Source organism: Scyliorhinus torazame, chromosome 12, assembly GCF_047496885.1.
Source record: "Scyliorhinus torazame isolate Kashiwa2021f chromosome 12, sScyTor2.1, whole genome shotgun sequence".
NCBI classification, from domain to species: domain Eukaryota; kingdom Metazoa; phylum Chordata; class Chondrichthyes; order Carcharhiniformes; family Scyliorhinidae; genus Scyliorhinus; species Scyliorhinus torazame.
In genome coordinates, this window is record NC_092718.1 from 172,756,415 (window position 1) to 172,774,234 (window position 17,820).

General features: G+C 56.3%; 1 protein-coding gene across 1 annotated transcript in view; it reads left to right on the top strand.

Moving 5' to 3' along the window:
• hpda (4-hydroxyphenylpyruvate dioxygenase a) overlaps window positions 1-17,820 on the top strand; it is a 77,153-nt gene that overhangs the window by 41,386 nt on the left and 17,947 nt on the right. Inside the window, exon 8 of the mRNA XM_072469398.1 lies at window positions 1,151-1,222. Within this exon, the coding sequence (XP_072325499.1) occupies window positions 1,151-1,222 (72 nt within the window). The remainder of the gene's footprint in view (window positions 1-1,150; window positions 1,223-17,820) is intronic.

Here is a 17,820-nt window from a genome sequence, read left to right on the forward strand (position 1 = left end):
AACCCCCAACCTCCACCCCGGCACGGACCCCCTCCCCAACCCCCAACCTCCACCCCGGCACGGACCCCCTCCACAACCCCCAACCTCCACCCCGGCACGGACCCCCTCCCCAACCCCCAACCTCCACCCCGGCACGGACCCCCTCCCCAACCCCCAACCTCCACCCCGGCACGGACCCCCTCCACAACCCCCAACCTCCACCCCGGCACGGACCCCCTCCCCAACCCCCAACCTCCACCCCGGCACGGACCCCCTCCACAACCCCCAACCTCCACCCCGGCACGGACCCCCTCCCCAACCCCCAACCTCCACCCCGGCACGGACCCCCTCCCCAACCCCCAACCTCTACCCCGGCACGGACCCCCTCCACAACCCCCAACCTCCACCCCGGCACGGACCCCCTCCCGGCACTCCCCCGGAGCCCAGCCTACTCTAACCACCCCCCCCCCCCCGCCGCACACACACACAAGCCGGGACACACCTCTCCTCAGGCAATCAGTCTGCGGCCACGCCATTTCCTGCCCAGAGCCAACCCCCCAGGCCGTCACTCACCTCCTCGCTGGTCGGCGTGAGCCTGGAGCACCGGGTCACGCCGATGAAAAGGAGGTTTGATTGACGTCGACGTGAACGGTCATCACGTCGACGGGACTTCGGCCCATCCGGAAGGGAGAATATCGGCAGGCCGAAAATCGGCTGCCTTGCGCAGGCCCGTGACATTCTCCGCGGCAGCGGCGCCATTAACGCCCCGCCGACTTTTCTCCCTTCGGAGACTTCGGCGGGGGCGGGGGCGGGATTCACGGCGGCCAACGGCCATTCTCCGACCCGGCGGGGGGTCGGAGAATGACGCCCCATGTCTCTGTAATGGCCACAACATCGTAGTCCCAAGTACCAATCCACGCTCCAAGTTCACCTACTTATTCCGGATGCTCCTTGCATTAAAGTAGACACACTTAAACCCACCTTCCTGTCTGCCAGTACACTCCTGAGACCTTGATACCCTCCTCAGTACCTCATTACTCTCAACACTGGCTTCTGGACTACAGCTCCGATTCCCACCCCCCTGACAAATTAGTTTAATCCCCCCCCCCCCAGAAGAGCTGTAGAAGGTTGAATGATTTCTTTCTCATTTTCTGTCCTTCACTCACTCTAGGAGTACGTGGAATACTTTGGTGGACCTGGAGTTCAGCACATTGCTCTCAACACCTCTGATATCATTCAGTCTGTGAGTCATATGGTTATATTTCCTCTTTACTCCTCAATTCATCCAATGCAGCCCTAATGTAACCATTGTACTGTTTTGTATTGTGTACATCTCGAGACAAATTGAGGCTAAATTTGATTTACTGATCGCTCCTCCTGAGAATAGCTGTACCGTAAAGATGAACACATTGAACCTTTGTATCAGAACAGGAATGGATGGCTTTATAATAGTCATTGCTCTGTATTTCGCTCACTATCGGCGCCTGTTCTATTGCTGCTAGATAGAGGCATCCCATAAAAATGGGTGGCACGGTAGCACAGTGGTTAGCACTGTTGCTTCACAGCGCCAGGGACCTGGGTTCGACTCCCGGCTTGGGTCACAGTCTGTGTGGAGTCTGCATATTCTCCCCATGTCTGCGTGGGTTTCCTCCGGTTTCCTCCCACAAGTCCCGAAAGACACGCTTGTTCGGTGAATTGGACATTCTGAATTCTCCTTCAGTGTACCCGAACAGGCACCAGAGTGTGGCGACTAGGGGATTTTCACAGTAACTTCATTGCAGTGGTAATGTAAGCCTACTTGTGACAATAATAAAGATTATTGTTAAAAATGCTAATTTGGAGCTTTCCCATTCCCAACTGCTGCAATTCCTGAATTAGTCATGAAACAACTTTAAGAAATACTAAAACATACAATTTCCTATTTGTACTACTACTACTTCTTCACTCTGCAGAGACAAGAGCAAATCCATCCTAATGTCCCTCCCCTGTTATAGGGGGCAGGAGCACTCAGACAATGGGAGTAATGATTGTCTTGTGTGACGGTGGATCAGCCGGAATATAATTATAGCAGGTTTCTGATCGGTGGTTCAGGTGTCGAATCTCATCTATATCGACAGGTGGCGCTCTTGCGCGGTGTCCAGGCATTTTAAAAAGAACTAAGCAAACACATTGCACCCTGCTGGCAGCAGCTGGAATAACACTCACCCTGTTGATCCTTTCCATCTCTGCTGGATTTGAATCCTGGATTAAGGACAGAGATATCTGAGAGAAAACAGTTACAGGGATTCCTGGCGCCGCTTGTATTGGGTGCGTTATCTCCTGGGGCCTTTTTGCCTGCGCGAGCCTGGAGAGTAGGTGTTAATTATCTGTCCGTCAGAGTCATTGTGGCACAGGTAGAGACCATTCAGCCCTCTAGTCGATGCAGGCTCCCCGTGGAACGATCCAATCAATTCAATTTCCCCATAGCCCTCAAGTTTATTTCTCTTTTTTATAAATTTAGAGTACCCAATTATTATTTTTTCCAATTAAGGAGCAAGTTAGCGTGGCCAATCCACCTAACCTGCACATCTTTGGGTTGTGGAGGTGAAGCCCACGGGGTGAATGTACAAACTCCACATGGACAGTGACCCAGGGCCGGAACCGAACCTCGGTCCTCAGCGCCGCAGGCAGCAGTGCTAACCACTGCGCCACCGTGCTGCCCCCTCAAGTTTATTTCCCTTAAGTGCTGCTCTGATTACCTTTTGAAATTATTGATTGAATGAAGAGGTATTGATAATATGCCAGTCTCCCAGTGCCAATCCCTTAGTTTGTTTTAAGATAATAATAATCGCTTATTGTCGCAAGTAGGCTTCAAGAAAGTTACTGTGAAAAGCCCATAGTTGCCACATTCCGGCACCTGTTCGGGGAGGCCGGTACAGGAATTGAACCCGCGCTACTGGCCTTGTTCTGCATTACAAGCCAGCAGTTTAACCCACTGTGCAAGAGAGGGTGATACTGCGACTATCTCCCAGTGCCCAACTCTTGGACTGTGTGACTGTTTGCAGTGCTAACCCCTCCTTGGACTATGTCATTATGCAGTGATTCTGTTACATCCTTAGGTTTTTGGCGACACTTCTAATCATCAAGAGCAGAGATTTGTGGTTCTTATCTTTATTTTTTTAATTTGTTTTTATTAAGGTTTTTCTCAAACAGAATTTTTACATAACCAATGAAAAAAATTTTTAACAAAACAAGGTGGCTGTTATCATTATACAAAAAGAGAATATACATTAAGTTAACAGTCCCCCCCCCCCCCGGCCCTCCCCCCCCTTCCCCACTCCCCCCCCTCCCTCCTCCTGCCCCCCCCCCCCAGACCACTCCCCCCTCCACCACCACCCCCGGACCCCTCCGACCCCCCTCCTCCGACCCCCCCTACCCCCGGATTGCTGCTGCTGCTGACATTTTAACACTCTCCTAGAAAGTCAAGGAACAGTTGCCACCGCCGGGCGAACCCCAGCAAGGACCCTCTCAAGACAAACTTTATTCTCTCAAGTCTGAGAAACCCAGCCATGTCACTAACCCAGGTCTCCACACTCGGGGATTTCGCGACTCTCCGCATTAACAAGATCCGTCTCCAGGCTACCAGGGAGGCAAAGGCCAAAACCTCGGCCTCTCTCGCTTCCTGCATTCCCGGATCCTCTGACACTCCAAAGATCGCTATCTCTGGACTCGGCTTCACCCGCGTGGCTAAGATCCTGGACAACTGCCAGAATTCCTTATGCGCCGGGCATGACCAGAACATATGGACATGGTTTGCTGGGCTCCCTGAACATCTCGCACAGCTGTCCTCAACCCCAAAGAGCTTGCTCATTCTCGCCGTTGTCATGTGTGCCCGATGTACCACCTTAAACTGAATTAAGCAGAGCCTGACACATGATGAGGAGGAATTCACCCTGCCCAGGGCATCAGCCCACAGGCCCCCGCCCAACTCCTCGCCCAGCTCCTCCTCCCACTTTCCTTCAGTACCTCCACTGGGGCTTCCTCCGCCTCCTGCAGTTCTTGGTAGATGTCCGACACCTTCCCCTCCCCTACCCAGATGCCAGAGACCACCCTGTCCTGTATCCTGCGAGGGGGTAGCAACGGAAATGTCTCCACCTGTTTTTTGAGTAAGGAGGGGACTTGGAGGTATCTGAAGGCGTTTCCAGGGGGCAGACTGAATTTCTCCTCCAGCGCCTTCAAGCTTGGGAAAGTCCCATCTATGAACAGGTCCCCCATCCTTTTAATGCCTGCCCTATGCCAGCTTTGAAACCCTCCGTCTATCTTGCCCGGGACAAATCTATGATTATTCTGTATCGGGGTCCAAACTCCTCCTTCCTGTGCCTTCTCCACTGACCCCAGACCCTCAGTGCCGCCGTCACCACCGGGCTTGTGGTGTACCGTGCCGGCGAGAACGGCAGCGGTGCCATTACCAGTGCACCTAGGCTGGTGCCTTTGCATGACGCCGCCTCTAGCCGCCCCCACGCCGCCCCCTCCTCCATTACCCATTTCCTAATCATGGCTACATTAGCCGCCCAGTAGCAGCTACAGAAATTCGGTAGCACCCCCCCCCTCCCCCTCCCCCCCCCCGACTGCGCTCCAGAAGCAGTCTTTTAACTCACGGGGTCTTGTTTGCCCACACAATTCCTGTGATAATACTGTTCACCCGCTTGAAGAAGGATTTGGGGATTGATATAACTTCAATTCACCAAGAGGCCGACAGAGCAAGTGAACATAAGGCTTTATTAGTCGTGAACTTGCCTAGCCAGAGTCGGTCGTGCAGATGAGTGCCAGCCGCAGGTGGCCAGGTTATATATGGCCCCGGTGAGGGCGGAGCCAGAGGCGGAGCCCACAGGGGTTACAGTACAGTACCTGGAAGCAGCTCGTATCACCACTTCCAGGTCAAAGGTTCCATTAGGTGGATACAATGGTTACAGTGTCATGCATTATGGTGAATACATTCACCACATTCACCCCCTGTTAAAAAATCAAGACCCGCGGGGGTGACGTGGGGTCATTACATATTCAGTCTCTCTGGAGGCCGGATCGTTCTCTTCGACCTCCTCAGCTCTGGCGGTGCGGTGGACACGGTTGTTGCAGGTGGTGACTCCAGGGGCGTTGTGTCTGGAGCTGGAGCCTGAGTCCGGCGAGTCGGAGACAGTTGGGGTGTGGGAGTAGACGGGGGGTGGAGGGTGCCGGCAGTGTCGGCACGGGACAGTACAGGAGACCCAGGGGGCCGTACGGGGCGCTGGGGGTGGGGGTGTGTTGGCAGGGGAACCAGCTGGTGCCAGGTCTCATAGGGAGACTGTATCTTGCCGTCCGTCCTGGTGCGCGATGTAGGCGTACTGGGGGTTGGCGTGGAGCAGCTGGACCCTCTCGACCAGCGGGTCCGTCTTATGGCTCCTCATGTGCCTCCGGAGAAGGACAAGTCTCGGAGTTCACAGCCAAGGTGGAAGCGAGACCCCGGAGATGGACTTCCTGGGGAAGATAAACAAATGATTGTGAGGGGTCTCGTTCGTGGCTGTGCAGAGGAGTGATCTGATGGAGTGGAGGGCGTCAGGGAGGACCTCCTGCCAGCGGGAGATTGGGAGACTTCTAGACCTGAGGGTCAGAAGGACGGCCTTCCATACCGTCGCGTTCTCCCTCTCCACCTGCCCGTTTATGGCCCGTAGTCCTGCTCGAGGCGATGCCTTTGCTGAGCAGGTACTGACGTAGTTCATAGCTCATGAAAGATGTGCCCCGGTCGCTGTGGGCGTAGGGAGGGAAACCGAACATTGTGAAGATGCTGTGCAGTGCCTTTATTACAGTGGCCGAGGTCATGTCGGGGCAGGGGACAGCAAAGGGGAAGCGGGAGTACTCGTTGATGACGGTGAGAAAATATATATTACTGTTGGTGGAGGGGAGGGGCCCTTTGAAATCGATACTTAGGCGTTCAAAGGGCTGGGAGGCCTTTACCAGGTCTGGCCGGTAAAAGTGCGGTTTGCACTCCGCGCAGACTTGGCAGTCCCTGGTCATTGCCTTGACCACCTCGGTGGAGAAGGGCAGATTGCGGGCCTTAATGAACTGGGTGAGCCGGGTGACCCCCGGGTGAGAGAGGTAATTGTGGATGGCCCGAAGTCGGTCATCTTGCGCGCCGACGCATGTGCCGCGGGGCAGGGCATCTGGGGGCTCGTTGAGCTTCCCAGGACAATTCTTGATATCGTAATTGTAGGTGGAGAGTTCGTCATTTTTTGTCAGGATTTTGTCATTTTTTATTTTGCCCCGTTGTGCGTTGTCGAACACGAAGGCGACCGACTGCTGGTCGGTGACGAGGGTGAACCTCCTACCGGCTTGGTAGTGCCTCCAGTGCCACACAGCTTCCACTATGGCTTGTGCTTCCTTCTCGACCGAGGGGTGTCGAATTTCGGTAGCGTGGAGGATCCTAGAGATGAATGCTACTGGTCTGCCTGCCTGGTTGAAGGTGGCGGCCAGGGCGACGTCTGACGCATCGCTCTCTACCTGGGAGGGGACGGACTCGTCCACCGCGTGCATTGCGGCCTTGGTGATGTCGGCCTTGATGCGGCTGAAGGCCGAGCGGGCCTCATCCGTCAGGTGGTTTGAATAAGTGGGCGGGCTTTGTCCGCGTAGTTGGGGACCCACAGGGTGTAGTAGGAGAACAGCCCCACGCATCGTTTTAGCGCCTTGAGGCTGTTGGGAGGGGGGAGTTCTGTGAAGGGGCGCATACGGTTGGGGTCGGGCCCTAGGACTCCGTTCTCCACGACATAGCCGAGGATGGCCAGTCGGGTAGTATGGAAGACACACTTTTCTTTGTTGTATGTAAGATTGAGGATTGGGCGGCCTGGAGGAACCTCTGAAGGTTGACATCATGGTCCTGCTGATCATGGCCGCAGATGGTCATATTGTCCAGTACGGGTATGTCGCCCGCAAACCGTACTGGTCCACCAATTGGTCCATCGTTCTCTGAAAGACCGAGACCCCATTAGTGACGCCAAAGGGAACTCTGAGGAAGTGGAAGAGTCGGCCGGCTGCTTCAAAGGCAGTGTAGTGATGCTCTTCCGGGCGGATTGGGAGCTGGTGGTAGTCCGACTTCAGATCGACCGCGGAGAACATACGGTACTGCGCAATCTGGTTGACCATCTCCGCTATGCGGGGGAGGGGGTACGCATCCAGTTGTGTGAACCGGTTAATTGTCTGGCTGTAGTCCACAACCATCTGGCTATTTTCCCCGGTCCGGACGACCACCACTTGCGCTCTCCAGGGGCTGTTGCTGGCCTCTATGATCCCTTCACTCAACAGTCGTTGGACCTCCGACTTGATAAATACCATGTCTAGCGAGCTGTACCGCCTGCTCCTGGCGGCAATGGGCTTACAGTCAGGAGTGAGATTCGCAAAGAGTGAAGGGGGGGGGAGACCTTGAGGGTCGCGAGGCTGCACACTGTGAGGGGGGGACAAGAGTCCGCCGAACTGTAGGGTCAGGCTTCGGTGATTACACTGAAAATCCAATCCGAGCAGTAGGGGGGCGCAGAGGTGGGGGAGGACGTAGAGCTTAAAGAGGGTATACTCCGCGCCCTGCATCGCGAGATTGGCGATACTGTACCCCCGGATCTGGACCGAATGAGACCCGGAGGCAAGGGAGATTGTTTGTGAGGCGGGGTAGATGGGGATGGAGCAGCGCCTTACCGTGTCGGGGTGGACAAAGCTCTCCGCGCTCCCGGAGTCGAAGAGGCAGGGGGTCTCGTGACCATTGACCCGGACGACCATCATGGAGTTCTTTAGCGGTTTCGGCTGCGACTGGGTTGAGGGTCACTGCGCCCAGCTGCGGGTAGCCTGCTTGGTCGGTGGAGTCACAAGATGGCGGCCCCCATGTGTCGCACGTGTCGGACGGGATCGAAGATGGCGACCAAGATGGCCGCCCCCATCGGTCGCTCGTGTCGGTCGGTGCCGGGGCCGGCGGCCAAGGTGGCGGCCCCCATGAGTCGCACAATGCCGATGACGCATCTGGATGGGGCGTTCCGGGCAGGCACGCAGCCACATTGCGGGGTCTGTGGGGCTGCGAGTCCATAGATCGGGCCTAATGCGTTTTCGATTTCTGGGCCTTAGGTCGGCCCAGACAGACTCTCGCGTAGTGCCCCTTTTTCCCGCAGTCGCTGCACGTCGCTGTGCGGGCTGGGCAATGCTGCCGGGGGTGTTGGCCCTGGCTGCAGAAGTAGCATTGTGGTTCTCCGGGCTGGGCTGGCAGACGCGCGGCGCAGGCCTGCGAAGTAGGCGGGTCCAACAGGGGCCACGGTGATAGTGTCCACGAGGGGTTCGTCAGGCCCGTGGGGAACGGGCTAAGGTTCTGGTAGGCCACCTTTAGCGAGGTAGCTAGCTTTACCGAGTCCCGCAGGTCGGAGGTGCCGTTTTCCAGTTCGAGCGGACCCCCGCCACATCCCGAATCTGTGCGTTCAGATGCTCCTCCACCGTCACATCTCGATAGCTGCAGTTCCTCGCGAGTAGAGTCAGGGTTTCCAGATACTCGTCCAGCGATTCTCCGGCGCGTTGACGGCGAGTAGGGAGGAGGTGTCAGGCGAACACCTCGTTTACGGGTTTCACGAAGTGCGCCTTGAGGGTTGCGACCGTCTCCTTATACGTGGCCGGTTTCTCAATCATTACCGAGATTCGATGGCTCACCCAAGCGTGGAGGAGTCGCAGTTTGAGGGTCTCTGAGGGAGCCGTTGTGGAGGAGTCGATGTAGGCCTCGAAGAATCAAAGCCAATGTTCAAATATTTCCTTGGCTTCAGATGCGCGGGCGTCGAGTTCGCGCCTGTCTTGCTTTAGAGCGGCTTCCATGGTGCTGTCGACGACTAATAAATTGATATACCTTCAAGAGGCCGAGAGAGCAAGTGAACATAAGGCTTTATTAGTCGTGAACTTGCCTAGCCAGAGTCGGTTGTGCAGATGAGTGCCACCCGCAGGTGGCCAGGTTATATATGGCCCCTGTGAGGGCAGAGCCAGAGGCGGAGCCCACTGGGGTTACAGTACAGTACCTGGAAGCAGCTCGTATCACCACTTCCAGGTCAAAGGTTACATTAGGTGGATACAATGGTTACAGTGTCATACATTATGGTGAATACATTCACCACAGGGATGAAGATGGGAAGGCACTGGAAAACGAACAGGAATCTGGGGAGGACTGTAATTTTCACGGTCTGCACCCTTCCCGCCAGGGAAAGTGGGAGCATGTCCCACCTTTTAAAGTCTCCCTCCATCTGCTCTACAAGTGAGATAGATTGAGCCTGTGTAGGACATCCCAATTCCTAGCCACCTGCTTGCCTAGATACCGAAAGCTCCTCTCTACCATCTTGAGCTGGAGTTCTCCCAGTCTCTTCTCCTGACCCCTAGCGTGGATCACAAACAGCTCACATTTCGCCACGTTCAGCTTGTACCCCGAGAAACTCCCAAAGTCCCTTAGGATCTGCATGACCTCCCCCATCCCCTCTCGCGGGTCCGAAATATACAAGAGCAGGCCATTTGCGTAGAGGGAGACCCGGTGCTCCTCCCCCCACCCCGAACCAGCCCCCTCAAGTTCCTTGAAGTCCTCAGCGCTATGGCCAATGGCTCAATTGCAAGGGCAAATAGTAGCGGGGATAGGGGGCACCACAGCCTCGTCCCTCGGTGTAGCCTAAAATACACCGACCTCAGCCGGTTCGTGGACTCACTTGCCACGGGGGCCTGATACAGTAGCTTGACCCACCCTATGAATCCCTCACCAAATCCAAACCTACTTAACTCTTCCCACAGGTACTCCCATTCCATCCGGTCAAAGGCTTTCTCTGCATCCATTGCAGCCACTACTTCTGCATCCCCTCCTTCTCAGGGCATCATGGTAATGTTTAGGAGCCTCCTCACATTTGTGTTCAGTTGCCTGCCCTTGACGAAACCTGTCTGATCCTCCTCAATTACTCCTGGGACACAGTCCTCTATTCTAGTAACCAATATCTTAGCAAGCAGTTTGGCATCTACGTTTAGGAGCAATATCGGCCTGCAGGACCCACATTGTAGCGGATCCTTCTCCCTCTTGAGGATGAGCGAGATCGAGGCCCGCGACATCGTCGGGGGGAGGGTTCCTCTCTCCTCAGCCTCGTTAAAGGTTCTTAGCGGGAGTGTGCTCAGCAGCTCCGAGAATTTCTTGTAGAATTCTACAGGGTAGCCGTCCGGTCCCGGAGCCTTGCCCGACTGCATACCATCCAGGCCCTTCACTCACTCCTCCAACTCAATCGAGGCCCCCAGTCCCTCTACAAGATCCTCGTCCACCCTTGGGAACCTCGATTGGTCCATGAATTGCTTCATCCCTTCCCCTCCCACTGGGGGCTCCGACTCGTACAGTTTACAATAAAACTCCTTGAAGACTTTGTTGATCTTCTCTGGGCCCAAGACCGTATTACCTTCCTTATCCCTCACTCCCCCAATTTCCCTGGCCGCCTCTCTCCTGCAAGGTTGGTGTGCCAGCATCCTACTCGCTTTCTCCCCATACTCGTAGACTGCCCCTTTCACCTTCCTCAGCTGTGCCTCCGCCTTCCCTGTGGTCAGCAGATCGAACTCCGCCTGCAGTCTCCGGCGCTCCTTTGGCAGCCCCTCCTCGGGGGCCTCCGCATACCTCCTGTCTACTCTGAGTATCTCTCCCGCTAGCCTCTCCCTCTCCGCCCTCTCCCTCTTCTCTCTGTGGGACCTAATAGAAATTTTAAAAAAAATAATTTTTATTGAGGTTTTCACAAAATATCAACAACAAAATGAAAAAGGAACCCAATAGAATTAAATACAGAACAAAATAAAACAACCCCCGTGCCCCCCTCCCCCCTATACATAAATAATTAATTAACACCCCAAATTAACACAAAGCAAACATAGCAAATATATACACCCCCTCAGATCCCCCAGTGTAAACAAACAAAAATAAAATAGAACCCCTCCCCCGCCCGGGTTGTGCTGCTGCTGACCATTGTCTACCGTTCTGCCAGGAAGTCCAAGAACGGTTGCCACCGCCTGAAGAACCCTTGTACCGATCCCCTTAAGGTGAATTTCACCCTCTCCAATTTAATAAGCCCCGCCATATCGTTGATCCAGGATTCCACGCTTGGGGCCTCGCATCCTTCCACTGAAGAAGAATCCTTCGCCAGGCTACCAGGGACGCAAAGGCCAGAATACCAGCCTCTTTCGCCTCCTGCACTCCCGGCTCCCCTGCAACCTCAAATATTGCGAGCCCCAAGCCCCGCTTGACCCTGGATCCTACCACCCCCGACATCGTCCTCGCTACGCCCTTCCAAAATTCCTCCAGCGCTGGGCAAGCCCAGAACATGTGGGTGTGATTTGCTGGGCTCCCTGAACACCTAACACACCTGTCCTCACCCCCAAAGAACCGGCTCATCCTTGTCCCGGTCATGTGTGCCCTGTGCAGCATCTTAAACTGTTTTTCCCCTTAGAAAAATAGGGCAGCACGGTAGCATTGTGGATAGCACAATTGCTTCACAGCGCCAGGGTCCCAGGTTTGATTCCGGCTTGGGTCTCTGTCTGTGCGGAGTCTGCACATCCTCCCCGTGTGTGCGTGGGTTTCCTCCGGGTGCTCCGGTTTCCTCCCACAGTTCAAAGATGTGCAGGTTGGGTGGATTGGCCATGGTAAATTGCCCTTAGTGTCCAAAATTGCCCTTAGTGTTGGGTGGGGTTTACTGGGTTATGGGGATAGGGTGGAGGTGTTGACCTTGGGTAGGGCGCTCTTTCCAAGAGCCGGTGCAAACTCAATGGGCCGAATGGCCTCCTTCTGCACTGTAAATTCTATGAGGCTGAGCCTCGTTCACCCTCCCAAGGGCATCTGCCCACGTCCCCTCCTCGATCTCCTCTCTCAACTCCTCCCACTTACCTTTCAACGCCACCACCGATGCCTCCTCCTCCTCCTGCATCACCTGGTAAGTTGCTGAGATCTTCCCCTCTCCAACCCACCCCCCTGAGAGCACCCTGTCCTGTACTGTGCGTGGCAGCAGCCGCGGGAATTCCACCACTTGCCGCCTGGCAAACGCCCTTACCTGTAAATATCTAAAGGTGTTCCCCGGGGGGGAGCCCATACTTCTCCTCCAGCTCACCCAGGCTCGCAAACTTCCCATCCACAAACAGGTCCTCAAACCTTCTTATACCTGCCCTGTGCCACCCTAAAAGCCCTCCATCTATTCTCCCTGGGACAAACCGGTGGTTCCCCCGTATTGGGATCCACACGAAGGCCCCCACTTCCCCCCTGTGCTGCCTCCACTGCCCCCAGACTTTGAGGGTAGCCGCCACCACCGGGCTCGTGGAATACCTCATTCGAGGGAGCGGCAGCGGCGCCATTGCCAACGCCTCCAGACTCATACCCTCACAAGACGCCTTCTCCAGCCTCTTCCATGCAGCCCCCTCCCCCTCCATCACCCACTTGCGCACCATCGCCACATTGGCGGCCCAGTAGTACCCACAGAGGTTGGGCAGTGCCAGCCCCCCCCCCCCCCCCATCCCTACTCCGCTCCAGGAACACCCTTCTCACCCTCGGAGTCCCTCGCGCCCACACAAACCCCATTATGTTCCTGTTGACCCGCCTAAAGAAGGCCTTCGGGATAAGAATGGGGAGGCACGGGAACAGGAACAAAAACCTTGGGAGCACCGTCATCTTAACTGACTGCAACTTACCCACCAGGGACAGCGGCAGCGCGTCCCACCTCTTGAACGCCTCCTCCATTTGCTCCACCAGCCTGGACCCCCAAATACCTGAAGTTCCTCTCTGCCCTTTTTAGTGGGATCTCGCCAATCCCCCTCTCCTGGTCCCCTGGGTGAACCACAAACAACTCGCTCTTCCCCATGTTGAGCTTGTACCTTGAGAAATTCCCGAATTCCCTGAGGATCCTCATTACCTCCGGCATTCCCCCCATCGGGTCCGCCACATATAGCAGCAAGTCGTCCGCATCGAGCGACACCCTATGCTCCACCCCACCCCACACCACACCAACCCCCTCCAGTTCCTCGACTCCCTCAGTGCCATAGCCAGGGGTTCACTCGCCAGTGCGAAGAGCAGGGGGGCCAGGGGACACCCCTGCCTCGTCCCTTGATGTAACCGAAAGTACTCAGACCTCCTCTTGTCCGTGGCCACACTCGCCATCGGGACCTCGTACAACAGCCTAACCCACCTGACAAACCCCTCCCCAAACCTCTTCAGGACCTCCCACAGGTACCCCCACTCTACCCTATCGAAGGCCTTCTCAGCGTCCATCGCCACCACTATCTCCACCTCCCCCTCCCTCGCGGGCATCATAATAACGTTCAGGAGCCTCCGCACATTCGCGTTCAACTGCCTCCCCTTCACGAACCCTGTCTGGTCTTCATGGATCACCTGCGGCACACAATCCTCGTGGCTAAGACCTTCGCCAGCACCTTGGCATCTACGTTTAGCAATGAAATCGGCCTGTAAGACCCACACTGCAGGGGATCCTTGTCCCGCTTCAGGATCAAGGAGATCAGTGCCCGGGACATCGTCGGGGGCAAAGCACCCCCCCTTCCTTGCCTCATTGAAGGTCCTAACTAGCAACGGGCCCAACAGGTCCACATATGTTTTGTAGAATTCGACCCGGAAGCCGTCTGGCCCCGGTGCCTTCCCCGCCTGCATGCTCCCTATCCCTTTGGCCAGCTCCTCCAGTCCAATCAGGGCCCCCAATCCCGCCACCAGTCCCTCCTTCACCTTTGGAAACCTCAATTGGTCCAGAAAGCAGCCCATCCCTCCCTCCTCCAGTGGGGGCTCGGACCGATACAGTTCCTCATAAAAGTCCCTGAAGACCCCATTGATGCCAACCCCACTCCGCACCACACTCCCTCCCCTATCTTTAACTCCCCCGATCTCCCTAGCTGCGTCCCGCTTCCAAAGCTGATGCACCAGCATTCGACTTGCCTTTTCCCCATACTCATAAACCGCCCCCTGGGCCTTCCTCCACTGCGCCTCCGCCTTCCTGGTGGTCAACAGGTCGAATTCGGCCTGGAGGCTACGCCTCGCCCTCAACAGTCCCTCCTCAGGCACCTCTGCATACCTCCTGTCTACCTTCACCATCTCCCCCACCAGCCTCTCCCTCTCCCTCTGCTCTCTCCTCTCCTCGTGGGCCCTAATGGTGATCAGCTCTCCCCTAATCACCGCCTTCAGCGCCTCCCATACCATCCCCACTCAGACCTCCCCGTTATCGTTGGCCTCCAGGTATCTCTCTATGCTTCCTCGGACCCGCTCACTCACCTCCTCGTCCGCCAACAGCCCCACCTCCAAATGCCACAACGGGCGATGGTCCCTCTCCTCCCCCAGCTTTAGGTCTACCCAATGCGGGGAGTGATCCGAAATGGCTATCGCCGAGTACTCGGTATCCTCTACTCTCGCTATCAGCGCCCTACGCATAATAAAGAAGTCGATCCGGGAATAAGCCTTATGGACATGCGAGAAGAATGAAAATTCCCTAGCCCCCGGCCTTGCAAACCTCCAAGGGTCCACCCCTCCCATCTGGTCCATAAACCCCCACAGCACATTAGCCGTCGCCGGCTTCCTACCCGTCCTAGACCTGGAGCGGTCCAGTGCCGGATCCAACACCGTGTTAAAGTCCCCCCCCCATTATCAGGCCCCCCACTTCCAAGTCCGGGATCCGACCCAACGTACGCCGCATAAAACCCGCATCGTCCCAGTTCGGGGCGTACACGTTGAGCAGCACCACCCTCTCCCCTTGCAGCTTACCACTTACCATTACGTACCTGCCGCCATTGTCTGTCACAATGCTCGACGCCTCAAACGACACCCTCTTTCCCACCAAGATCGCCACCCCCCCGATTTTCGGCATCCAGCCCCTGACCTACCCACCCCTTCCTCAGTCTTACCTGGTCTGCCACCTTCAGGTGTGTCTCCTGGAGCATGACCACATCCGCCTTCAGCCCCTTCAAGTGCGCGAACACCCGGGCCCGCTTGACCGGCCTGTTCAGTCCCCTTACATTCCAGGTTATCAGCCGGATCAGGGGGCTACCCGCCCCCCTCCCCTGCCGACTAGCCATAACCCCTCCTCGGCCAGCCACGCGCCTGCACCCCATGCCCGGCCCATTCCCCACGGCGGCAGACCCCCATCCCAACCCCCTCTATCGCTCCAGCTCCCCCTTGACCATACCAGCAGCAACCCGGTCCCTCCCCCCCCCCCCCCCCCCCCCCCCCCAGCTAGGATCCCTCCTAGCTGTTTTGCTCCCCCCATTGCACTCCCGCAAGTCAGCTGACTCCTGCTGACCCCGGCCACTCCCGCCTCTCCTTCGACTCCTGCCATTGTGGGACATACCCTCCTCCTCCATTACCCATCAGCAGGCTCTCCGCCTCCCCCTTTCATCCCAAGCGAGGGAGAAAAACCTCGCTTCCCCGCCCTGGCCCCGCCCCCTCCAGCGCGGGAAAAAGCCCGCGCTTTCCACCTGCCCGGCCCCGCCACCTCTGACGCAGCTCCTTTTACAGGGCCAGTCCCCACACCCCCGACTCGGGCCTCCCCCTCCCCCGCGGGGCCCCATCTCCCCTACCAGCCATCCACCCCTACTCCATTTACTTACCCCCCTCCAAGAGCCCACCCGACAGACCCAACCAAAACAGTGCCCAACCCACCCTAACCACCCACACCGAACCAAAAGAAACACGAGCAAAGAAGCCCCCCTCAAAATGTAACACACCAACAGCAATCCACGAACACCAATCCCGACCCTCAGTTTGTGTCCAGCTTCTCGGCCTGAACAAAGGCCCACGCCTTGATGTGTTGGTTGCTCTGCTACACAGACGAACCAACACGGTTGCGAATGGTACAACTCATTTTTATTACTAACATTTATTTACAGTGGTAAACTGGTTACTGAGGTTTGATCATAACCCTTGAATCTGTGGACCTATTCCTAATACTATCTTGGAGTGGCACTCAGCACATGGTGGATATCTGAGTGGCTTGCTGTGAGCTCTGTGCCCTGAGCTGTCTCCTGCTGGATTGCCCAGGAAGTGTCGTGTTCTCTGTTTTGTACTGTGTATGCTCTTGCCTGTGATTGGCTATGGTGTTGTGTGTGTGTTGATTGGTCCGTTGATCTGTCCATCAGTATATATGTATGTTTGTACCATGTTGTTTACCTGAATATCATGTCACGCCTCCTCCGGGGACTCAAAATAATGGTGCCGGTCCTTGTAGGTGACCCACAGTCACGCCGGCTGCAGCATGCCAAACTTCACCCCCTTCCTGTGCAGCACCGCCTTTGCCTGGTTGTACCCGGCCCTCTTCTTCGCCACCTCCGCACTCCAGTCCTGATATATTTGAACCTCCGCATTCTCCCACCTGCTGCTCTTCTCTTTCTTGGCCCATCTGAGCACACACCCCCGATCAGCGAACCGATGAAACTGAACCAGCACCGCCCGCGGAGGCTCGTTAGCCTTGGGCGTTCTCGCCAGCACTCAATGGGCCCCTTCCAGCTCCAGGGGCCCCTGGAAGGACCCCGCTCCCATCAGCGAGTTTAACATGGTGACCACATAGGCCCCCAAGTCCGGCCCCTCCAGCCCTCCGGGAATCCCAGAATCCGCAGATTCTTCCGCCTCGACCGATTCTCCGTCTCCTCGAACCGTTCCTGCCATTTCTTGTGGAGCGCCTCGTGCGCCTCCACCTTTACCGCAAGGCCCAAGATCTCGTCCTCGTTGTCAGAGATCTTTTGTTGGACCTTGCGGATCGCCACCCCCTGGGCCGTCTGGGTCTCCAGCAGCTTATCGATAGAAGCCTTCATCGGCACCAGCAGGTCCACTTTGATCTTCCTGAAGCAGCGCTGGATAACCTCCTGCTGCTCCTGCGCTCACTACATCCACGCTGCCTGGTCCCCGCCCGCCGTCAGCTTGCTCTTCTTCCCTCGCACTTTCTTCGGGTTCACCACCACTTTTTTCTCACCGCGCTCCTGGTCCAAGCCATACACTGTCGGGGGAATATTACAATCTTCTTCCCACACTGGGAAATGTCAAAAAAATTCCGTTAGGGGCCCTGAAAAGAGCCCAAAAGTCCGTTCCAAGCGGGAGCTGCCGAACCTGCGACTTAGCTCTGCATAGCCGCAACCGGAAGGGACCTAATAGAAATTAACTCCCCTCTGAAGACTGCCTTCATAGCCTCCCAGACCGTAGTCGCAGTTACCTCCCCTGTATCATTTGTTGTCACATAGTTTTGGATGCTCCTCCTTATCCGCCCACAAACCTCTTCACCCGCTAGCAGTCCCACATCTAGCCTCCAGAGAGGGCGCTAACCTCCCTCCGCCTCTAGTCGCAAGTCCATCCACTGCGGGGCATGATCTGAAACCGCAATGGCCGAATACTCGACCCCCTCCACCCTTGGGATTAACGCCCTGCTCAACACAAAAAAGTCAATCCGAGAGTACACTTTGTGAACGTGGGAGAAAAAAGAGAACTCCTTCGCCCATGGCCGAGCGAATCTCCACGGGTCTACGCCCCCCCCATCTGATCCATGAACCCCCTCAGGACCTTGGCCGCTGCCGGTCTCTTTCCCGGCCTGGACTTTGACCGGTCCAATGCCGGATCCTGGACTGTGTTGAAGTCCCCCCCATTATCAAATTATTTGACTCCAAGTCCGGTATTTTACCCAGCATGCGCCTCATGAATTCCACGTCATCCCAGTTCGGGGCATAGACGTTCACTAACACCACCCGGGCCCCCTGCAGCTTCCCACTCACCATTATGTACCTGCCCCCCTTGTCCGCCACAATACTCCCTGCCTGGAATGCCACCAGTTTACTGACCAGAATTGCCACCCC